Raw genomic sequence first — 24,802 nt, 5'->3', positions numbered from 1 at the left:
AAAATAAGTGACTTAATCCCATAAAAGAGAGTCTGTCTGCACTCAAACACATGCGGTGGGAGATCTGATGCCCAGCAGCACATCAGTACAGGGAGGTTTAGTCCTGGCATCGTCTAATTTAATCTTGCGCTCAAACAGAAGTTTATTCTTATCCTGATTCTGGCTTTCCTTCTTTGATATATACTTTTACGTATCATCCAAGGAAAAGTCAAGGACTGCGTTGTTTATCGTTTACACCATTTGGTGATGAAACCTCTGTAGCACAAAATTACCTAAAAAACATGGCAGTGGTGCTTAGACAGAAAGGGGGCAAAATACGGACCATCTCCAAGTCATGTGCACACTGAGAAGTGCCTGTGGGTCTCTGAACTACCGTAAGGGGAGGCATTCGATTCTGCGGAGAAGGCTGCTGGCTGGACCCACCAGAGCCGCTCCTGAAGTTTCAGACACGCTGTGACCTGGATGCTACCGAACAAATCACTCCACTGCTCTGGAATGTGTCCCCACAAACGAGGAATAGCCCAGAACAGCCACGAGATGAAAGTGAATCGATAAATATAAAAAGACGTCAGAAAAAAAGTACAAAGAAATGAATGGGAGAAAGAAAACTCAGGGTTAAGGCAAAAAAATGCAAAGGAGTAAAGGGAGAAAACGTGGGGGAGAGGGTGGGGACCCAGAGGGTGCAGGGAGGGTAGCTGGAGGCTTCTGCAGGCGCTAGGTAACACTCCATTGTTCTCAACACCGACTTCAAAACCATGCCACGAGCCACCTGACCTGGAGGACAGCAGGACCACATCTGCGGGAAGACACTGCCCGTTGACGACCTTCACGATGTCTCCCACGGCTACCTAGAACACAAGAACAAGGACCGAGAAACATGAGAGACAGGAAAGCGCAAATGGTGATAAAAGTGGTTAAACATCGGGAGAAAAAAATTACTGTATAAGTGTGCCGTGAAGTTTAAGGCAGAGAAGCTCAAATTCTTTTCCTCGGCAAGAATAAAAGGAACATTTCAATACAGACCAAAGGCAATACTGCCTTTCTGCAATGATGCGGACCGAAGAAGAAAAAAAGGAGGAGAAAAAAGATGAGTCAAAACAACCATCAGGTTTCACTTTCTCACTGGCTTACAGATACATGCACATCTATCCCCACAGCTGTGGGCAGCAGGGTAAGCGGTTAAGTGCACAGCTCGAGAGCCTGCCTGGACGGCTGGGTCAAATCCCCCGTGGGACCCGTTCCTAGTGCACGTAAACCTTGAGCAACTCATGCAATCTCTGGTGCCCCACTTTTCCCATCTGTCCAACGAGGTCATCAGCACATATTTCATGGGGTTATTGTGGGGATCAACTGAGTTAACACAGGCAAATTTCTTCTGTTTTACATCTGGGGAAACTGAGATACAAAGTGAAATACTGGGTCATGGTCACAAAACCAGTGAGTGTTAGAGCCAGGACTCAAAACCAAGCCATCGGGCTGGAAGCCCAGTGGTCTGATCAAAAGGCAATACTAAATTCATGCAGGAACAATGCATCTCAAAGGTCCCCTGGAAATACTCCACATGAAAGAGATTCGTGTGGCCTCAAGAAATTGCCAGAAAAGAATCACAGAAGCCCCCAAGCCACGGAAACAGGTGCTCGTCTGCAGGACACGAGCCCACGGCCGAGGGCCCACGGGGCCTTTAAATAACCTCACAGACACACCAGGCTGGAGAGGACATGTGCTTTCAAGCCAGGTAGGCCCAGGCTCAGATCTGAGCTTCACAGACACACATGAACTCACAGAGCCTAGCAGGCAGGCTCTCCACCTCCTTGAACTCCAGTGTCCTCACTTATAAAATGGGAAACGCCACCACTGACCTTGCAGGGTTGTTGCAATGAGTAAGGAGGGATATGCCAGCACCAGACCTGAAGCAGGCACGGCTACGTGTTAGCCTTGAGCGTAACCGAATGGGCACCATGAGTGTGAGAGTGAGGATGGTGGAGTTCTCCGACAGCGCAAGCAAGGCTGTTCCTGGTATATAATTTCAAAACTCAAAGTCTAACTGAGCAGGACCCTATGGGGCCTTCCCAGGACAAACCTCTCCCCCACATCCTCTGCTTCAGCTCCTGGCTGAAGTACCTAGATAACAGCATGTGATGCACACTTCCTGGGTCGTTTTACAGATGTTAAAACCCCCACCAAATAGGAGAAATTAACTACTTGATGACCATGAGCACATAGCCCCCAGACCTGCTGGCAGCTAAGGACGATAATGTTAAACCTGTGACACCACCCTGTTACTACCACCAACCAATCACAGAACTGTGCACAAGCTGACCACCTACCCTGGGATGCCCCTCCCTCACCTGGCCTTTAAAGATGCTTTGCTGAAACCCTTTGGGGAGTTTGGGTGTTTTGAGCACTAGCCACCTGGACTCCTTGCTTGGCACCTGCAATAAAGACTGCACTTCCCAGCACCGCTTACTGAAGAGGCTGTCCTTTCTCCACTGTATGTTCTTGCCTCCTTTGTCGTAAATTAGGTGTCATAAATATGTGTGTGCGTGTATCTCTGGGCTTTCTATCCTGTACCATTGATCTATGTTTCTGTTTCTGTGCCAGTACCATACCGTCTTGATTACTGTAGCTTTGTGGTATAGTTTGAAGTTGGGGAGCCTGATTCCTCCAACTGCATTTTTCTTTCTCAAGATTGCTTTGGCTCTTTGGGGTCTTTTGTGGTTCTATACGAATTTTAAAATGTTTTGTTCTAATTCTGTGAAGAATGCTAATGGACTATTACTCAGCCATAAAAAGGAACGAAATTGAGTTATTTGTAGTGCGGTGGATGGACCTAGAGTCTGTCATACAGAGTGAAGTAAGTCAGAAAGAGAAAAACAAATACCGTATGCTAACACACATATATGGAATCTAAAAAAAAAAAAATAGTACTGATGAACCTAGTTGCAGGGCAGGAATAAAGATGTAGACGTAGAGAATAGACTTGAGGACATGGGGTGGGAGGGGGAAGCTGGGGCGAAGTGAGAGTAGCATCAACATATATACACTACCGAATGTAAAATAGTCAGCTAGTGGGAAGCAGCAGCATAGCACAGGGAGATCAGCTCGGTGCTTTGCGATGACCTAGAGGGGTGGGATAGGGAGGGTGGGAGGGAGGCTCAAGAGGGAGGGGATACGGGGACATATATATGCATATGGCTGATTCACTTTGGTGTACAACAGAAACTAACACAGCATTGTGAAGCAATTATACTCCAATAAAGATTAAAAAATAATAATAAAATAAAGCACATGCATATACCTATTCAGAAATCTAAAAAAAAAGACTGCACTTCCCTTCACCACGACCCCGTGTCAGCAGATTGGCTCTACTGCAGGCGGGCAAGCGGACTTACGTTTGGTTCAGTAACAGAAGGGCACTACGCTTTCTGTTTCCTATTCTAACCCATGTTACTCATCTCTTTGAAATCAAGAATTGTAAAAAAAACCAAAAAAACCCACTGCATCTTACAATCCAGGAAAACGGCCTGACAGGTGACTGTGTTTAATATTTTATCAGGACAAAGGAATGCTGCTAAAAGTCATCCTGTTAGTGCCTTGATTTGCTTATCAAAGTGTGTGGGTAAGTCTAAGGAATCGGGTTCAGCATCAAGAAGGGTGGTAAACATTACATTTCAGAGCCTCTGTACATCTGAAGTTCGTATCCAGCTTAAAGAAAAAGAAAGGCAGGGGCCATGCTTAATTCTTATCTGCATCCCCAGCGCCTAACACTGCCTCTCGCACATACTAAGAGCTCCATTTAAAACAACAAAATCCATTTCTAACTGAAATAAAAATGCAGGTGGCAAAACATAACAGGTATTTGGTTGATGGGTTGGTTTTTTTCTCTCCAAATGTGTGTAGGAAACAGTAATGAGCTTTAGGGGTCTGAAGCCATCCACTCCTAGATCCAGAATTCTGAGATCATCACTCCATTTTCTACTGTTTCAAGGAGTGTCAAAAGCCCAAATTCAAATAATCCTCCACTTCTGCCAGTATGAGCGCCTTCCTGGGGAGGGGAGTGGCAACAGGAACACCAGGGAGAGAGGCCACTCCTAAGTGCCGTGGGAGTTCTCAAGTTCCCATGGCACGCTAGGAGCATTGCTACCATCTGTGAAGGCAAGAAACTCCAAGCAGCTGACCGAGAACCACCACACTTCCCAGTGAGAGTGAGGTCAATTAATATTTACAACACAGGGCTTCCGGATGGCTACCCAGGTTAAGGTGTTGCCACAAAACACTACCGAGGGGCTTAATGGATCTCCTGTAACAAAGTAAAAAGAAAATGACAGCCAAAAGGAAGGCTGCGGTTACCACATCATGGGCATCCTGCAGACTCCCAAGGTCACAGAGGCGTTTTAAAACATTTTATTAAATGTTTAGCAAGAGATACTATTATATGTTACTCTTCTAAAATGTAGTTTTCTTCTGAAATCATGTTCATCAGCTTTGAGTCTTGGAGGCATGAGAGGCACCCTCCAAAAACATCTCGTGACCATTAAGTTCCAGCCACAACAGAGACTCTGAAAAAGCTAATTTTAGTAGCCAGAGAACACCCAGGTGGCACGGGATATTTCTTCTCAATCTTCTATTTATCACTAGTCACAACCAAATCACCACGCCATTCTCAAACCCCGCCGACCCCATAACTCCAGCGAGGCAAACACTCCTTGCTTTTGTAAAGCTAAAAGCAGCAACTTTCAGCCTCAGAACCCACCCAGGATGGTTCCCAGTCCCCAGTCTACCACTTCTTATATTTAGGGCTAATTATAAACCCAAACTCTTTCCACCAAAAATGTCAGAAGTGAGAATTTCAAAAGTTAAAAAAAAAAAGTCTTTAAAAGAGTGCATTGAGATAAAGAGAACAACAGAAGACCAGGGGAATACGCTTCTTTACTTGGATTCAGAAACTAGAAAATGATTTGAAATTTCAGAAATATCCATCAGGGGCAATGAACTTCCCAGCTCTGAACTGACACAGGGAATGGCTTCTAGAAGATGCAGCAACAGAGGAAACATGCACCTGTTCTAGGAAAGCCTCAGGGAAAAACCACACTGCACCACTTACATGACATGGACATGGCTTGTGTCTTAACACAAACTTTATACCAAAATCAACACTAGCAATGAATTACAGGTCCCCAAACCAGTACTTTCTGACATATCTTTAAAATTAGTTATTACCTCTTTCCACATAATGGTATGCCACATACCATTCCTTAACACTGCAAAAGAAAAACAAAACAAGTATCGGTTAATACTGATGATAATCAACATAAAATCAGCTTTCCAAAATCCAAAAGGCTCCTTTTAAAATTCCACTGATTAATTCCAACATACCATATCCTTAGACATAAACGTATAACATCATCACTGCCCAAAACAGAGCCCCAACTAGGTACTTATGTACCATATAGAGCGGAATGCATACACATAAATATTCATGTTTGCAAATAAGTTACATCTATTCACATTTAGCCCATATGAAGAAAATAATCACCTTGCATTTACAAGATTCACCAAAACACACACACTCGCATAAACACACCGCCCCCCCACCCCCGCATTAACACAGAGCTACCGTTCTAGAAATGCAACAATAAGCAGATAGAGGTCGGGGGCAATTATAAACCAAGGCTATGAACGCTTTGACTTTTATGTACATAAAATATGTCTAGCTCCTGAAAATTAAAACCTTTTCTAAAACTCTAAAATACACAAATCCTGTTCAGATTTTAATTACCAGGACTCACCTTTTGTTGGATTTGTTTGTCATTTTGCTATTTTTAAAGTATCTTATAGATTTCCCTCAATTATTTATTTATTTATTTTTGGCTGCCTTTGGTCTTCGTTGCCGCGCGCGGGCTTTCTCTAGTTGCGGCGAGCGGGGGCTACTCTTTGTTGGGGTGCGTGGGCTTCTCACTGTGGTGGCTTCTCTTGTTGCAGAGCACGGGCTCTACGCACGTGGGCTTCAGTAGTTGTGGCACATGGGCTCTAGCGTGCAGGCTCAGTAGTTATGGCGCACGGGCTTAGATGCTCCGCGGCATGTGGGATCGTCCCAGACCAGGGCTCGAACCCGTGGTCCCCTGCATTGGCAGGCGGATTCTTAAGCACTGCGCCACCAGGGAAGTCCCAGATTTCCCTCAATTTCTCTCAACACCATTAACTACTTATTTAACATTCCTTAACTGCAAGTCTTGTTCTTAAGTTTTCCAGTGGAAAAAATGAGTCAGCCTGGGGTCTTACCTATCGTTTTCTTTTTGTTAACTGCATTGTCTGCCTTATGTCGCTTCTGTTACAGAAAGAAAAAAAGGTGTTAGTTTCAAAAGTTCCAGATGAATAACTGAAACAGCGAACAATAAGATCCAGCAAAAAACAAGACAAGGAAACCAACGGGCAGCTCCACTAACGTCCTAAAGTTCAGTTCAATGGTCGCGATCCAGCGCCACTCGCGAAATTCAGAGACTAACACCGTACATGTAGATGCGGCTTAAATGCTTGTATTTTGGTTACAGCAAGGAAGAAACACTTGGAAGCATAAAACTTTCTACTCCTTGACTGTTTTAGATCGAACTAAAAGAATTATTCTATAAGATAAACTAACAACAAACAACTGAACTCATTTTATTGATAAAGAACTTTGGGGGCAAAGTACCTCGGCTTTGATTTGTACTGCATTTATTCATGTACCTATTCCCAGAAAAATGTGCATGCATGTATGAGAGAGAGGGGGAGACAGACAGAAAGGAAGGGGAGAAGGAAGAGCCTGAAAAGAGGACACAGAGAAAACAGGAAAGAGCATGAGTATGGCTGTAGCCAATGAATTTGGAGATGCACTGAAGTTTAAGGAGGGAGGAGATTCTTGTAAAGTAACCTCAATGCTGCTACACTAGACGGCAGTTCAGTCCTCCATTTGCTACCCAGACTAGCACGCTCTCAAGGAGGATGTAAGGAACATCGGCAATAAAAATCAGAGCGGGTCCATAAACCTAACATCAGGCAATACAGATTGAACTACTTCTGTTTCACTGTATAGTTCAGACACTGTGTGTACACATTCTGTCCCCAAAAATACCGTCATGAAACTTGAGAGCCTAGTTAGCCTACAGACCAACCTTTCTGTCTTAAAATATCCAAAGCAGCAAATAAGTTGTAAGTTACATTCAATAAATGTTTTTATTATCTGAAAGCAAAAACTTACAAAATCTTCTACAATCTCTTTGATGCCTGCGATTGTTAAAATAATGATCAATGGCACCAGGGTGGTATATCTTCCTGTTGGAGAAACATCTGGAATTTGCTGTAAGATAGAGAGACCAAAAGCGGGAAGTTGGCAAATTAAAATCCTCTCCAAGAAAAAGAAAATATGGCTCACACTCCTCGCTCCTCTGCAGTTCTGTTGCATTCACTTCTGTTACAAAGCGATTACCTTATTTTAAGAGCTAGCTAAGTCCATTACCTATTTTCAAAATTCTACCCAACGTCGTTTTGTGTTTGGATCAGAAAAGAGGGTTAGAAGTCGGATCCCGCAGTCTTCTTTCAGTGCCTCTTTTCGTAACTGCAATTATCCTCAAGCAAAGAAGGATATACCTAAAGAAGTCTCCCTTTATGCAAAGATCCCATTTGTTCAAGCAAACAGTAATTGGATGAAGGAGGCACATTTCATTCAAGTCTGATGACCCTTTCTCGGTTAAGCGACCTTTTTAGCAAGATCTTATTTTGCATACAATTAAGGTTATGAATTTTAAGTAACTTTTTAAAAAATGTCACCTGTAATAAGGCAATGAAGAGGAAGAAGGCATTGGCAGCTCTCCTGATCTGCTCGTACAAGAATCGAGGTAGAAACGTCAACACGCTGTACTTGGCCGTACTGTGAGGACAAAGGAAAACGCTGCTGTCAGTTATGGATGTAAGTTCTAAAACACAGGAAAACAAAGTTTCCAAAATTACACAAGTGATTGTAAAAACAAAATATTTCAAAACTCAGTGCAAGAACATTGCTGTGCTGGCCCTCTCCGTCTTGTAAAAAGACACCTTTCCTACGAAAATCTTCTAATGGGATCTCTGTTTTCAAACTTTGATACATACGTGTTCATTTAGTGTCACACGGTGTAACCAGGGAAATGTACCCACCTTCTAGGAGCCTTGTGCTATGAACACACTAAGTGTATACACGATGTCTGTATAGCTAAAGATACGTATCAAAGATCACAAAACAGAAAGAGGCACATGTTCCCAAAGCAGTAATATACGAACACAGAGAGAGGTGAAGCATCTGCCTAGTAACGCACACAAACCAAGGTAGAACTGTTACCCCAGGATTGCTGAGTCACTACAGTTCTTATCACAAAGCCGCTGATTCAACGTAGAACGTCCACTCTATCAAGCATGCCCTGGTAACGGGCATGTGGTTGACAGTTCAATGTGTCCCTCTGGACACTCAACACAGACATTTTATGCTCAACCACACCTGAATGAACCCCCCTTCCGCACATCCTTCATTCAGCCACCTTCACTCACACTCCACTTCCACGTGAGACATCCTCTCCTTCCACGCCGTGTCTCCAGGACTAATCTTGCCCTCCCATGAAGGGTGGTCCAATTCGCAAAGGCTCTTCTTCCTCCAAGTCACAGGGTGATGTTTACACCTCCGTAATATAGTCTCTGCTTTGCTTTGTATTATATTTATGTACCCCCAGAATAGATTCTTGGAACAGTACGAATGTTTACTTTGTTAAAAAAACAAATAACAGACCCAAAATGGAGTCACTTGTGCTCAGCCCACATCATCAGACTGAAACTCGATGCCTGACCTAATCGCAGCTTCAGCCTGTTCCAGGAATCTAATCTTAACCAGTCAGTCTGGAATCACCTGGTCAGCACTAGGGAGGTTATCAACCTGATACACTCCAAAGGAATGTGACTTTGCCCCAAACAATTGACTCTTAGCTAGTAACTTCCTTGTCCCACTGTTTTTTTACCTATAAAAGTCTTCCACTTTGTACAACTCCTCAGAGCTACTCTATCTGCTCGATGGGATACTGCCGAACTCATAAATCACTGAATAAAGGCAATGAGATCTTTAAAATTTACTCACCTGATTTTTTTTTTTAAACAACTTCTACTTTGTATGTTCCTAGCACATAGCAGATAATCAACGAACAGTGCAATAATGGAAAGGCATAAACTGGGGACCTGAGGGATAAAACGAACCATACCTCCTTTAGCTGCTCAAAGGCTCGTCCATAAAAATACCTGCCAAGTCTGAGCTCACCTTCTGAAGCCACCTCTTACCTGAAGTACAGTCTTGGGAGATTTTCTGGGTTTAAAATACACATTAATTAGAAGCACCAAAGAGAAGAGCCAGGCGCTCAGAAGACAGAGCACCTGAGGCACATGTACTTCTCTAACACCTGACGGTGACCAAACCTGGAGTGACCGAATGAAATGCCAAAACTGACAACTCGGGCTTCCCTGGTGGCGCAGTGGTTAAGAATCCACCTCCCAATGCAGGGGACACGGGTTCGAGCCCTGGTCCGGGAAGATCCCACATGCCGTGGAGCAACTAAGCCCGTGCGCCATAACTACTGAGCCTGCGCTCTAGAGCCCGTGGACCACAACTACTGAGCCCGCGAGCCACAACAACTGAAGCCCACGTGCCTAGAGCCCGTGCTCCGCAACCATAGAAGCCACGGCAATGAGAAGGCCACGCACCGCAATGAAGAGTAGCCCCCTGCTCGCCGCAACTAAAGAAAACCGCACACAGCAACGAAGAACCAAAGCAGCCTAGATAAATAAATAAAATAAATTTATTTTTTAAAAAACTGACAACTCAAAACACACAGCAGCCTGAGGCCATATGATGGGGGCGGTGGGGAAGGGATGGGATGGGAGAGCTCCATGTACCATTTGTGACGACTGCTGCAGGGAAGATCTGGTGTCTTCCTGGTGTTTTGCAATACACAATGATTAAGAGTCATCCTTAAGACAGAATTATTTCTAGCCTTCTTCTGAAGGCGCTGTGATACTGTGATTTATTACAAGAAACATATATTTGGTCTTCATCCCAGTCACTGGAACAGAGCTCCTAAAACCTTTGGGATTTCTGTTGTGTTGAGAGCGATAAAGGTATCTTTTGTTATGTCAATGAGGTGACTCATGGAAAGTCCCTAGGTAACCTAAGGATGGGGGCTGGATGCCAGGGGAACCAACCACATGATTGGAGGGTTGAAACTTTCAGTCCCACCCCCTCCTAAGAGAAAAGAGGGGCTGGAGATTTCAATCACCGACAGCCAATGATTCTATCAATCACGTGTCTGCAATGAAGCCTCCATAAAAAACCAAAAGGACAGGTTTGGAGAACTGAAGACCCAAGGGAAGATCTGATGTTGCCATTTAAGTCTATAGACCATCTGCTGGCAGAATTCCTTCTTCCTCAGGGAGGTCAGTCTCTGTTCATTCAGGCCTTCACCTGACGAATGAGACCCACCCACATTATGGCGGGCAATGTGCTTTACTCAAAGCCCACCAATTTATCCATAAATGTTAACCTCATCCAAAAGGTACCTGAAGAGAAACACCTAGAATAACATTTGACCAAATGTCCAGGCGCCCTGGCCCAGCCAAACTGACACATAAGGTTAACCACCGCACGCATATCCCGATTCAGTGGGTCTGGAATGGGTCTGAGATTCTGCATTTCTAATGAGTTCCCAGGTGCTGGTCTGAGACCCACACTGAGCGGCAGCTACCCCTGAGGAGGTAGATGTGTTCAAGTCACCCATTTGAGTTCCACCCAGCTGAACAGGATACAATGTAACTGGATTCCCCGGGGGAAAGAAAATTGACAGGATGAAAGGGGTGAATGAAGAGCTTCCCAGCAGAAGAGTTTGTTCACCAGCTGAATTCGTTACCCCAGAAGATTCCCCCTCAAACTGCATGTGTCAGCCTCCCTGACGGCCCGGCCAGGCATTGGCTGCAAGCACATCTCAGGCGTTTAGTGAGTCTGTAGGGCCTGGGGCACGGGGAGAAATGACCAGGAGAAAACAGGACTGTTTCCCATGGTTCACCCAGCTTCCCTCTAAGTATCTGTTAGATCAGTGTTTCCCGAAATCAGGTGACATGACGAATGAGCAGGGGCTTGTCAAAAATCCATCCATCCCTCCATCCCTCCATCCCTCCATCCTTCCACAGGTATTTACTGAGCCTTATCTATGCACCAGGCACCGTGCCCAGCACTGCGGGGAATCAAAGGGTCACAAAAGCATTATCGCAAGGGAATTACATTCTAGAGACAAAATGACACTTTAAAACCAAATAAAATATGCGGCAGGATAGATAGTGAAGAATACCGTGGAGGAAAACAGACCAGGGATGGAGGACACAGAAGAGGACACTGCGGGGTGAGGGGGGGCGGGAGCTGGGGAAGAAGTTATTTTCGACAGTGATCAGGGAATGTGTCACTTAGAAGGTGACCTGTGAGCAAAGGCCTAAGGGAGGTGACGAAGCAGGAACCAGCCACGTGGATGCACAGAAAAGAAATCTGCAGAGAGAGGGAACAGCGCGCACAAAAACGCTGAGAGGGAGGGCAGCCGCCGTCCTCCTGCTGCAGGGGCCGGGAGGGGACCGGGGGGCGGGGCGATGGGGCTGACTCAGGCCCTGCAGCTCATGTCCCCACTGGCCTTTCTGTCTTCAGGAGACAGGAAGTCTCTGCAGGATTCCGAGGATAAGACAAGGTCTGACGACAAGGCCAACCTGCAAACCTCTCTCCGGGCCCCTGACCCAGCAGGGAAGGAACGTGGCTACGTGTGTGGTGGGCACGTCCCTCGTGGAAACTCTTAGGAGCTGGCGAGTATGGGAAACAAGCATCAGAAAACAGGGCCTGGAGACACGTGGGTCAGGGGCTCCCTTCTGTCACAACAAAAGCACTTCCAGAATCTGACCTCCGGAGAGCAGCCCCGGAACCCGGGGTGATGCCTGAGTGCAATTTTCCAGCCGGGAGAAAAAATCCAAGTTGACGGCTGTTCTCCAAAGGCAAATCTGACAATGCAGGAGCTGCTCAAAGACTAACTTCTCTGGACCACAAGCCTCCGGAAACCCAGCAACCAAACTAGCTTAACACTCTCCTTCCAGATGTGAACAGTAACCCACACTGGGGTGTCTTCCTTCTCTGGCCTCACGTGGACAAATACATTTCTCGTACGCGCCCAAGGTAGCCTAAGCGTTCAGTGTTTACTGGAAGACCGGGGGGGGGGCCCCTTTAAACCCCTTCACAGAAGCTCACTCTGTGAGCTGACCCATGGCTCCATGACCCTGTTCTGGGAACCCTCCCTCTCCCAGCTCCCTGCAGGAGACCTTCCACCTTTCTGCTCTCACATGTTCACTCAGCAAGGAGTTCCGGATTACTGAAGGTAAAAGACACGGCCTAAGACGGCCATTCATGTCCTCATAAACAGCTTAATTCATTTATCCCTTAAGAGTGCATTACACACCAACCCCTAAGAAAGAGCCACGAGACAAGTATATACAAAGCCCCCGGGGGACCCCCTGCCACTCCCGTTGACAACGGGCCTCACCGCACACCTGGGACTCGCCCAGGAGGACGTGCCGACAGACAGCCCGCCGCGGACAGGTCCTCTCCCCTGCCGTGGACTCCTGACGCATTGTCAGTCGCCCCTCCCAAATTACATTCTGGAAACCTTGAACGCAAAAATCCCTGATCACCAGGGCCCGTCCATTGTCAAGATAGGCCCACCTCACTAGAAGGTTTTACTTCATTTTACTGAGCTACTGAAATTTCACCAGTTACAAAGAACAGACTAATAAGCTCATTCCCAAACGTGGACGTGTTTATCTTCAACACTTTTCCAGTTTCTTTGTCTACAACTGGAAAAGATGTGCTTGATACTGCCTGGCCTCATAACCTGTTCCCAGAATGCAGTCACTGGACCTGGACCAGTACTGAGAGTGCTGTAATTACTCACAGCCCTTCATCATAGACCATGCGGGCTGAAAAATCAGCCTAGTCTTTACAATACACATCCAATGAGAAAAATGGGTTGAGTCCTAATCGATCAGCTTATAAATATACCTTTGAACATAAGTTCAGAAATTAGACACCCCTGTAATTCCCATTAAACAGCATGAGTGCCCTGTTCCTATCACATTTCTAATTTGGTTTTTCTACTCAATACATTATTCAATGAATAGCTTTGGACACAAGGCAATTTATCTCACATAGAAACGTGGGCTGAAAAGAAGATAACAGAGAGAAGGCAACATTTTGAGCACGGAGCTCGCTGCCAGGCGAATCTTTCGGTGAAGAAAACTCCTAGGCAAGCAGTTCTGAAGGCCAGACATTAGACATGCCTACGGCTAACATCTTTAAACATGGCACCGCGGAAGAGTAGGTTTGATTCGTTTGCTTTATGAGAAAACTTGGGAACTTTCTGCTATAAAATCAGAAGAAAAGGAGTTTGAGACTCTGACACAATTTTACATGGCAAATCTCAAAGGATCCCTTTCCATGGGATTTCCCATCTTCAGTAAAAAGATACAGCAAATACCTCTTATGAAACTACCTGGCCTAAAGGCAGACGAGTACAGAAGGAGTCACAGTTCAGGCCCAATCCCACCACTGCCACCAAAGAAAAGCACTACGGGTCAGTCTATTGAATTACAACACCGTTGGGCCCTTCACTGAGAATTCAATATATCCTTTCCAAACCCAGAGAAACAAGCCCTAACAACAGGGAAGGATTAAGGCTGCCCTGGAAGTCAAAGGTGTGACATGACTCTGAAAATAAGTTAGGAAGCAGAAGCGCTCAAATCCATCCTGCAGGTCTCTGCCCTCAGTCACAGAGGCGGTGTCGCTGCTGGTCGCAAAGGGAGGTCACCGTGACTGTCCAAGAGGTCACTCCCAAGCAGGTAGAGCCCAGGAGCTCCAACCATGAGTGACATCTACATGGGAGACCAGCAGAGGTGGAGTCAGGGTGCAGAGCTCACTGGTGTGGGACACACACAAACCTCACTTGGAGCTGAACGTAAAGCAAGTCTGTCTCTCCTTTATCATTTTATTTTTGTCTGTTTCTCACATGACTGCCAACCTTCATCCAAATGTTTATTTTTTTTTTTTTTTTTTTTTTTTTGCGGTACGCGGGTCTCTCACTGTTGTGGCCTCTCACGTTGCGGAGCGCAGGCTCCGGACGCGCAGGCTCAGCGGCCATGGCTCACGGGCCCAGCCGCTCCGCGGCATGTGGCATCTTCCCGGACCGGGGCACGAACCCGTGTCCCCTGCATCGGCAGGCGGACTCTCAACCACTGCGCCACCAGGGAAGCCCCAAATGTTTGATGTTAATTACAAATTTCCTGTTGGGTTCTGTGCACTTTCCTGAATGCCGGATAAGCTAAGGATGCTGCTGGAGTTCCCGGAAGTGAGCACACCCATGGAGGTGCCGGTCGGAAACTGAACACAGAGACACGAGGGGCCTAAGTCTTTATGTATGGGATTCGACAGCATAAAGGCCAATCTCAAGGGCACCTGGCTTCTGACTCCCAACTGTAAAATGGACCCACACATTTATCACTTCTGCCTACTCAGGCACCATTAAAATAGTAGAAAACTGTGTAAAAATATACTGCCACGTTTTTAAAATCTAGGAGCGGAATTATCAGCTAAGGAGTTTCTCCACCCCCCCACCCCCAAAATAGACTCCTTTCTGCTTCTGGCAAGAAAGATGTCTCCTTGCCTCTAAGATGCCTTCTGAGAATGAGCCATGGGAAAAGAGGGGCATGCAGAGGGGCCTGGGGCCTGAGGAAGGGCCCTGGGCTGTGAGGCAGGCAGCCTGACCTACCAGAGAAGACAGGTCAGCCCATTTTCAAGAGAGCACAGGGTCGCTGCATTCGTTGGGGTTCCCCAGAGAACCAGAACCAGTAGGATATATATGTACATGTATGGGCTCACACAAGTCCCAAGATCTGCACTCAGCAAGCTGTAGACCCTGGAGGGCCGACAGTGTAGCTCTAGCTCAGAGGCAGGAGCAGACGACGTCCCAGCACGAAGCCTGTGAGGAAGGAACAGTTCCCTCTCACTCAGCCCTTTGTTCTATTCAGGCCCTCACCTGATTGGACGAGGCCCACCCACACTGGGGAGGGAAATCTGCTTTACTCAGTCCCTGAATCAAACGTTAACCACGTTCAAAATCACCCTCACAGAAACACCCAGAATAATGTCTGACTAAATACCCATCAAGTTGACATAAATTCACCATCACAGTCACCTATTAGGCAGGACTGACCTCGGAGAGCCTCCTGGAGAGAAAGGAGGTACCTGGGGACAAGGACACTCAGAGCAGCCAGTTTGGGGGCTCACCCCACCACAAGGACCCTGGGGCTGGTGAGCAGTACTGTGAAACACCTCCTCCAGCTTAACAGTGCCGCAACCCGGCCCGGCCCTGCCCTGCCCACCAGAGGGCCAGGACCCAGCCCCGCCCACCAGCCGCGAGCAGCCTCTACACAGGCCAGGGCCTGGCAACCAACCAGAAGAGGGGCCAGCTGCGCCCACCAGCACACCGACAGAGTCAGCGCCGCCACAGCAGAAGGGCCCATGCAGCCCACATAAAGGGCACCCCTAGAGCATACAGCTCTGGGGGCCAGAGGGGAGTGTCCCGCTGGTACCCACAGGGCGTCTCCCACATAAGGCCACTTCCGCAAGATCAGGAAGCATAACCAACCTACCTAATACATAGGAATAAAAGCAGAGAATGAGGCAAACTGAGGTGACAGAGGAATGTGTCTCCAACAGAGGAAGAAGAAATCCCAGAAAAACTAAGGGAAGTGGAGATAAGCAATCTCCCTGAGAAAGAGTTCGAGGTAACGACCATAAAGATGCTCAGAGAACTCAGAAAGGGCTTCCCTGGTGGCGCAATGGTTGAGAGTCCGCCTGCCGATGCAGGGGACGCGGGTTCGTGCCCCGGTCCGGGAGGATCCCACATGCCGCGGAGCGGCTGGGCCCGTGAGCCATGGCCGCTGCGCCTGCGCGTCCGGAGCCTGTGCTCCGCGACGGGAGAGGCCGCAGCAGCGAGAGGCCCGCGTACCGCAAATAATAATAAAACATAACAAAAGGTTGCAAAATATACAGTGTTCTGATGGAAAAAATAAGAATTGATATGTAAAAAACAAAAATGTTCCAGGAGAAAAATGAGACAGGAAAAATAAGTTATACTAGAAAGGAGACAAACACGATATACTACTTCACTAATTCACCCTGAAGTAAGTTAAATCTTCATCTATAAGAGAATTCAGAGAGATCTCTTCTACACCTAACTTAGAAATACGGTGGAAACCACCAAAAGAATTAAAAACAGTGGTTGCCGTTGGTGGAACAGAACCAGAATGGGAGAGACAAGGCTGGAAGCTACTGATTTTCATGATAAGCTTCCACAGTATTGGAACTTTTAACTACCTTATGTATTATTTTAATAAATATTTTAAATAAAAATTAATAGTACCAGATGTAACCGTCAAGGGGCCATCAGTTCTTGGATGTTCAGCTAATTTCAGGAATGGTTGTACCTAAGGAGCTGTTTATTAGAACATGAAATTAGGCTGAAGACCTAGTTTATTCGTATACTACTTCCCACCACAAAATGAGATAGTTACACTCATATCTGATAGTAATCCCTTCAATCACCTCCTTCCGCCAGCAGCAACTGCGCCCCGGGTCACGGATAAAAGGAAGGGAATTTTAACCTGCCCTCCATGAGTCTAACGAGAAGCAAACACCCAGAGCCTGGCACCCAGAGTACAAAGTGTTTACACACTCATTGCTTTGAGAAGAGCAGTCTGGCTTCCAGGACGGGAGTCTTCACCCTGTAACTCAGCCCACGGGAGAAATGAGAGTAAAGTTCCTCCCCCTTAAATGGAAGTCACTTATTCTGTAGCATATTTAGCTCTTATTCAGTTCTCTTGCTTCCTTTCATCCTCTGCTAAATTCCTAGAACATCTCTCTTCTTCTCATCAAACCACATCCTTCTCTTCTGAGCCAACAGCCCAAGGGGTCACCTTCTCTGCAAGCTTTTCTCTATTCACGTCTACCCAGTGCACAATCATTTCAACTGTGTGTGTGAGTATGAGTGTGGGCGGGGGTGAGGGGTAGGGGAAAGAGAGCAGGGAAAGCAATTCTCTCTCCTCTGACTGTTGAGCTCTAGGTTGGCCACATCAAATAAGTATTCCCTTAACCCCTGTGCTTGCCTTGCGGGTGGAGAGCCCAGAGCACACCTCAGACCAGCAGCAGCACAGCGCCCTCTGCTGGCCGGTCGTCACCGCAGTGTTTCTGCCAGGTAGACCTCACTGCCCCATCCAGTCTGAGCCAGACCACGGTCCTCAGTCGTTCTCCAACAGAAGCTTCAATTCACCCCATGCTCAGAGGGTTCAAATCCGGGGCGGGGGCGCGGGTATAAAACGCACTAACCAGGAAGCTTGAGCTGTGAGCTCAGATCAAGGTCCGCACAACATGAAACTGTGTTAGAACGTGGCTACAGGAAGCAGGAAAGTGATGGCAAGAAATAAAAATACGGTGGGACGCACATATGGCCACCTTACCTTTAATAAAGGAGGCAAGGATATACAATGAAGAAAAGACAGCCTCTTCAATAAATGGTGCTGGGAAAACTGGACAGCTACATGTAAAAGAATGAAATTAGAACACTCCCTAACACCATACACAAAAATAAGCTCAAAATGGATTAAAAACCTAAATGTAAGGCCAGACACTATAAAACTGTTAGAGGAAAACATAGGCAGAACACTCTGTGACATAAATCACAGCAAGATCCTTTTTGATCCACCTCCTAGAGAAATGGAAATAAACACAAAAATAAACAAATGGGACCTAATGAAACTTAAAAGTTTTTGCACAGCAAAGAAAAGCATAAACAAGATGAAAAGACAGCCCTCAGAATGGGAGAAAATATTTGCAAATGAAGCAACTGACAAAGGATTAATCTCCAAAATTTACAAGCAGCTCATGCAGTTCAATATCAAAAAAAACAAACAACCCAATCCAAAAATGGGCAGAAGACCTAAATAGACATTTCTCCAAAGAAGATATACAGATTGCCAACAAACACATGAAAGAATGCTCAACATCACTAATCATTAGAGAAATGCAAATCAGAACTACAATGAGGTATCACCTCACACCGGTCAGAATGGCCATCATCAAAAATTCTACAAACCATAAATGCTGGACAGGGTGTGGAGGAAAGGGAACCCACTTGCACTGTCGGTGGGAATGTAAATTGATACAGCCACTACGGAGAACAGTTATGGAGGTTCCTTGAAAAACTAAAAATAGAACTACCATAGGACCCAGCAATCTCACTACTGGACATATACCCTGAGAAAACCGTAATTCAAAAAGAGTCATGTACCACAATGTTCATTGCAGCTCTATTTACAATAGCCAGGACATGGAAGGAACCTAAAAGTGTCCATCGACAGATGAATGGATAAAGAAGATGTGGCACATATATACAATGGAATATTACTCAGCCATAAAAAGGAACGAAACTGAGTTATTTGTAGTGAGGTAGATGGACCTAGAGTCTGTCATACAGAGTGAAGTTAAGTCAGAAAGAGAAAAACAAATACCGTATGCTAACACATATATATAGAATCTGAAAAAAAAAAGGTTCTGAAGAACCTAGGGGCAGGACAGGAATAAAGACGCAGACGTAGAGAATGGACTTGAGGACATGGGGAGAGGGAAGGATAAGCTGGGACGAAGTGAGAGAGTGGCATGGACATATATACACTGCCAAACGTAAAATTGATAGCTAGTGGGAAGCAGCCGCATAGCACAGGGAGATCAGCTCGGTGCTTTGTGTCTACCTAGAGGGGTGGGATAGGGAGGGTGGGAGGGAGACGCAAGAGGGAGGGGATATGGGGATATATGTATAGCTGATTCACTTTGTTACATAGCAGAAACTAACACACCACTGCAAAGCAATAAAGATGTTAAGAAAAAATAGGGTGGGAGACAAGGGACTCCAGTCTCCATCCTCGCTTCCAGGTCCCTCTCCCCCTCTCCCCCTCCCCCGGAGCCCTCCATCAACCTTTGCAAAAGCAAATCCCCTTGCTTCTTAAAACCAAGTCAAACCTCTCGTCAACGTCTTAACCACTGGCCAATCCTGAGGTCATTAGATACTCTGGCCTTTTCTGAGCTAAGAGGAGGTGGGTAGGTGCCACCCTGCAGGGAGGAAGCGGAGGGTGGCGACGGCACCATTCTCAGCTCCCCAGGTCCTGTTTTGTTTTTACCCAAATCTGACCCTTATAGTCCTTAAGAGCAACACGCCAGGACAGCGGGGCTCACACAGCTGTCGGGGAGGGAGATGCCAGCCAAGGGGAGAGCTGAGCTAACACCCAACTCGGTTCAGGAAGGGGAATCCTGCACGGAGGGAGGTGGCGCTGGGACAAGAGTACAGTCATCTCCGGGACACCACCTAGCAAGGAGCGCCAGGGGACAGGAGGGGCAGGGGGAGCTCACAAGTGAAGCCCAAGGACATCGCTGTGACCAACCGCTGTGAAACCACCGGAGCATCACACTTACTCGCTGCTGGATGGACGTGGACGGAAGGCGTCCGAAAGAATCAGTGGGAAGATAGTGGTGACTGTGTTTGCAAACAGTTATAAAAATGTCAGAAGCTTCAATTCACTTTTTATCCTTCTGTTTTCAGTTTTTTGAACAGAGATGAAGGTCCTGTGACTATCAGAGAAGCAAAGCTCTTCTAAAAACCCACAGGTACCAGGGTCCCTGGCCCTCCAAAAGCGGAAACAAAGAAACAGAACACAGGCTGCGTCCCCTCTCGTCTCCCCTCTCGCCGTACCTGCAGCCTCCCTGTCTCTGCCAAAGCGGCCTCCATACCTTGTCTGCTGCGGCAGCGGTTGGGCTCCCAGGAAACCTAATAAAACATTTATGCGTGTTTCAATCCTCTGCAGTGGCAGGAAGGTCAAAGCCCCCCCACCAGGCACAAAGCCCCCTCGGGACAGTCTCCAGCACACACAGAAGTCACTGCGGCCAATCCAGGCTGATCTCTTTACCTCACTGGGGTTTTTCGTTTCCCCAAAGGTTTAAAAAAACACTAACACGTGTTCCTCAAGGAAGCAAAGCCCAGCGGGCCCTCCACTGCGGCGCAGTGACCCGCATGTGGCTCCCTGGGTTCTCTGGGCCACGGGGCGGGGGCGGGGGGGGGGGTGTCAGCTCCCTCCCCCAACCACCAGGTCGCTGCTCCGGTCCCTCCCCCTCCTCTAACCATCCCCCCACCAGCCTGGCTCCTTCCCTCTGAAGCTGTGCCCCTCCCCCTGCCGTGGGGGAAACAGGACTTGATTCACCTCGACCCCCAGCTCACTAGCTGCCGCTGCTCCTCGGGCCTCAGCCCTTCCCATCCTCTTAGGAAGGGACGGTTCTCCTGTCCGCGTCCAAGTCCACGGGCTGCCCTTTAACCCCGGGCATGTCCCCCAGGCTCTCGTACCATCCGACGGTCCAATACCTCAGCCCTCCCTCCCGCCCTTCACTGCTGACCCCTCAACCTTTAAACATGCTCACGACTCTTCCTGGCAAGATCTATTTTTATATAAAATCATGCCCGAGCTTCTCCCCTTCATCAGCCTCTCTCTCTTCATCGACTCATCTCTGTGGAAGGGTCCCTACCCACCTCCCTCCTCAAAGGGCCATCCTTGGCTTCTGTACCCTCCTCCCCAGGTACCATGTCCCCTCCCTCCTTTGCTGAGTGGCCCTTAGACAGGACCCTCTCGTTCAACATCCCCAAGGGTCTTGTCCCCTCACTTCCGTATCTCAAATCACCACCAGTGTGTGCACGGTCACCAAATCCACCTCCAGCCTTGACCTCTACCACAAGCCCTCCCTGGAACAATATATTTACCTCTGGACACACCTGCCTGCCCATCCCAGACGTGCAAGGTCAGTGTGGTCCAAACTGATGGCTCCGCCCCCCGTTTCCCATTTGGTTAGTGATTCTATGATGGGTGCCAGTAGCCACGCCCAGGAGTCCAGAAAAAACGCAAAAATAGGAGATGGAACAAGTGACAACAGAGAGGTCAGGCGCCCCCAGTGAACAGAAGAAGAGGGTGGAATTCAGTGGGGAGTCTGTTACTTAGAAAAACTAAGAGCCAGTTCATGAGCAACAAACACAAACGTGAACAAAAAGAAAGCAAAGGCTGTACTATTACGTCAAAATTAAGTCTAAGGCCAAAACCATGACTAAGGCCAAAATACTCACTGCAGCCATGTCACCACCAGCATGGTAAATCCTGTGTATTAAGTGACACAGCTCAAAGCATGTCAGGCAAAACTCAGGAGCGAGTTGACCCCCAAATTTGTGACAATCTGGTAATAGCATTAGTCTCCTAACTGGATGAGTGCGAACATAGAAGAATGTAATGTAAGACTCTGGAGCCTACGGAGAATCTATCTCCTCCCAAATGCAGAGGGAGACCTGAGCCAATCTCTCACTCCTAGTCGTAGGGAACGAAGCAACAGGGAACCCGTGACACATTCACAGACCACCTGCAACACCTGCCAACGGGCGCTAAGGACGGCAGGCGTGGGAGCTGCAACAGGAACTGGTCAACAGGTCAACGGAACCTGTTCCCCCAAGCCAGGCCACGGACTCAGGATACAGTCACCACAGGATTTCACAGCCAGAACAGCGCTTGAAAGATCTACTTCGAGCCCCTCATTTGACACAAGAGGAAACCTAGGCCCGGAAGACAGGATGCTATGGCCAGATACAGCTGCACAGGTGCAGGAGAAGATGCAGCCCACGGTCAAGGGCAGCTTGAGACCCAGGACGATGGTAGAGGGGCAGCTTGCCTCCGCTGGGTCACAGACCCAGAGAAGACTGCGTTTTAGTAGTCCCCTCCTCTGTGTGGCAAAATTACATTCAGTAACAATCATGAAACTAAAACATATAAAATTGACCGGGAAGCAGCAAACACTGCCTTTATCAAGTTTTATCTGATCATGCCAATAAATACTAAAATCATAGTACAAGAAAAAGCACAACTCTTTGTTATAAAGCAGAAACTAACACACCACTGTAAAGCAATTATACTCCAATAAAGATGTTAAAAAAAAAGCACAACTATCTGTTCCATCATTTTTATATTTACATAACAGTTTGAATTTTGATCCTTTGGTTATAGGCTGCTCCAACATTTACGTCAATAATTGTCAAGTAACTCGTAGGTGAAAGTTAACAAAACCAAAACATCTGTAAAAATATATAATTTAGACAACTACTGAATCACACCACTAATGGTAGCTTTTTATTTTCTTGATTTGGTCTCCAATTTGCAAACGAGGAATAATTATGAAAATGTTTCCATTTTAAGATTTTTATTAAATCTAGTCTGCGTGCACTGGGGGCCAGAGGGTTACCTGGGACTGCTCCTAATCCCCATGTCGAATATAACATGTATTTAAAAGTAATAAAAATGCACTAGTTTGAAGCACACACGTGTATTTATTTTATTGCCGACACTGCAGACCAATGCTGGTGCACGAGGACAAGGCACAGCAGACAGACTTTTAGTCGGTTTTACTGTTTGCACCTCGGGCAGGTGGCTCCTTGGTCCTCCACAAACTGTGGGGTTCAGGTGAGTTACGTACCTTTTTCCTGTGAACTGGGGATTCCAGCTCCACCTTGCCCACACCTCCCTTCCGGGCTCTCCTGAGGGGTGCAGGCTCAGATGTGGGAGCCTGGCCCCCTCACCTGGGTGCAGTCTGTACCGCAGGGTGAGCCTAAGAGGAAGGTGCCGTGGTAGTGAAAGTGACACACGGCACGACCCGGGAAGAACACACCAGAAGGCTGCGCTGAGCCTTCTGCTCCTGGAATTCCTCTTCTAAGAGGCTGAGGGTGTGAGCCGGACAGCAGAGGGGAACTAGCTGATCCAGGCCTGGATAACACATGTCATCCCTAAGTCATCACCTGCACCCAAACCCACCAAAAAACTAAAGCAACATGGGAAAAGAAACAAGTCACCAATGCCTTGCTTTTCCATCACATCCCCAACGGCAGCTCAGTGACTGGTGTGTACTAGACACTAAAAAGAAATTTGCCAAATGAACACATTTTAAACTTCAGCTGATAGAAATGGCTAAGGGTGCCAGCTATCACATTAAATCCCAAAGGCACCTGCATGTGAGGACAGACAGAAATCCGTTAAGTCTGAAGAACTGACATTAAAAGCATTTAACTCAGCACCCCCCTTTCAGGAGTACTTTATATATAAAAGCAAAACATAAAAAGCACACAAAACACTAATTTCTGAGGCTTAAGTAACTGCTTTGGGGGTTCGGTTCTGTTCAATAAGCAATTAAGTAGGTAAGGGAAATCTTAGAACAACGTGTGAAGCCAATTCCTATTTTCTGTTCAGTTCTGACCTTCACCTGTGGAAGAAAGTCATTCAGTGCAGTGCTGCGGGGCTGGGAGTGGGCTGGACAGCCAAGGGGGTGGGAGATGTGAGACAGGAAGGGCACTCTTCTTAAGAGATGTGGGACCCTCCTGTGTAAACCATGATGGAAAAGTATATATACATGTATAACTGAGTCACTTTGCCGTACGGCAGAAATTAACACATTGTAAATCAACTATATTTCAATAATATATTTTTAAAGAGAGAGATGGGAGACCCAAATCTTAAAAGACCGAAAGGCTTTAGCAAGGAAGGAGAAAGCACTCCAGGGAATGCACGTGATTAAAGGCCCAGGGAGCATCTCGCGGCAGCCACAACACAGGATGAGAAGGAACAGGGGGAGATGGACCGGGAATCCAAGGGTAGAATGAGCACAGCCTTGCATACCTTACTGAAGACGCAACACAAGTAGAAATGGTCCCTGGATGAAGAATCCCAGAGCCTTCACTGTTCTAGAAAAATAACCCCCTGGAAGGGAAATGGTTGAGGGGTGGGGGTCACCGTAACAAGTGGAGAAAGAGAGCCTGAACCGGGGCAGGAGAAACCACCTGCTTGACAAGGCCGGTCTGGTTAAAGCCCATGCCCAATCCCACCAAGCTTCTTCCCCAGCCTTCAATTCTCCTTCCTGGTCCAGGAATATCCCAACTTTCCCGGGACCATCAGGGGAAAATGGGTAAAGTCGACGGGAGAAATAGGGAAGAAAATAAGTCATTTGAGTTTCCTTTAAACTTTTATACCTATTTTGAAAAATGGGGCTTTTTTGTACCATGGTACACAGCAAGACGTAAGATCAAGCACAGGAGAATCAAAGGATGGAGACACCATAAAAACAATGACAGCTTGATAGAGTCCTGAAACTCCCGACAATGGTGGAGAATTACTATTTCAAAGGGCAGTAAGAAGATTACAGGAGGCGTCCGGAGTAGACAGATTCAGAGAGACAGGAAATAGAACAGTGGGGGTCAGGGGGGAGTGTGGGTGGGGAGGCTGGAGGGACAGAAAGTCTTAGTTTGGGAAGATGAAGAGTCCTGGCGATTGTCTGCACCATGACGTGAGTGTACTTGACCCTACTGAACCGTACACTTAAAATAATGAGGATGGTAAATTTTATGTTACGTGTATTTAGCACAATTAAAAAGGGAAAGAAAAAAAGCGATAGGCCTACATGACATATTATGAAGGACCGGAGAGGCGATATCCACGGTGCATCACGTTCTGGACATTTTCACGCTTGGAGCCTCGTGTGATCACAAGAAACCTTCAAGGAAAT

General features: G+C 47.0%; 1 protein-coding gene across 1 annotated transcript in view; it reads right to left on the bottom strand.

Annotated features, from left to right (window-relative positions):
* ATP8A2 (ATPase phospholipid transporting 8A2) overlaps positions 1-24,802 on the bottom strand; it is a 439,475-nt gene that overhangs the window by 402,449 nt on the left and 12,224 nt on the right. The window contains exons 2-6 of the mRNA XM_060128800.1: positions 7,807-7,906; positions 7,238-7,336; positions 6,283-6,328; positions 5,221-5,261; positions 775-848 (exon numbers count right to left, since the gene is read on the bottom strand). Coding sequence (XP_059984783.1) covers positions 775-848; positions 5,221-5,261; positions 6,283-6,328; positions 7,238-7,336; positions 7,807-7,906 — 360 coding nt within the window. The remainder of the gene's footprint in view (positions 1-774; positions 849-5,220; positions 5,262-6,282; positions 6,329-7,237; positions 7,337-7,806; positions 7,907-24,802) is intronic.

Source organism: Lagenorhynchus albirostris, chromosome 18 (genome assembly GCF_949774975.1).
Source record: "Lagenorhynchus albirostris chromosome 18, mLagAlb1.1, whole genome shotgun sequence".
Classification (NCBI taxonomy): domain Eukaryota; kingdom Metazoa; phylum Chordata; class Mammalia; order Artiodactyla; family Delphinidae; genus Lagenorhynchus; species Lagenorhynchus albirostris.
Note: the sequence above shows the minus strand (reverse complement) of the source record. Positions and strands in the feature narration are given on the sequence as shown.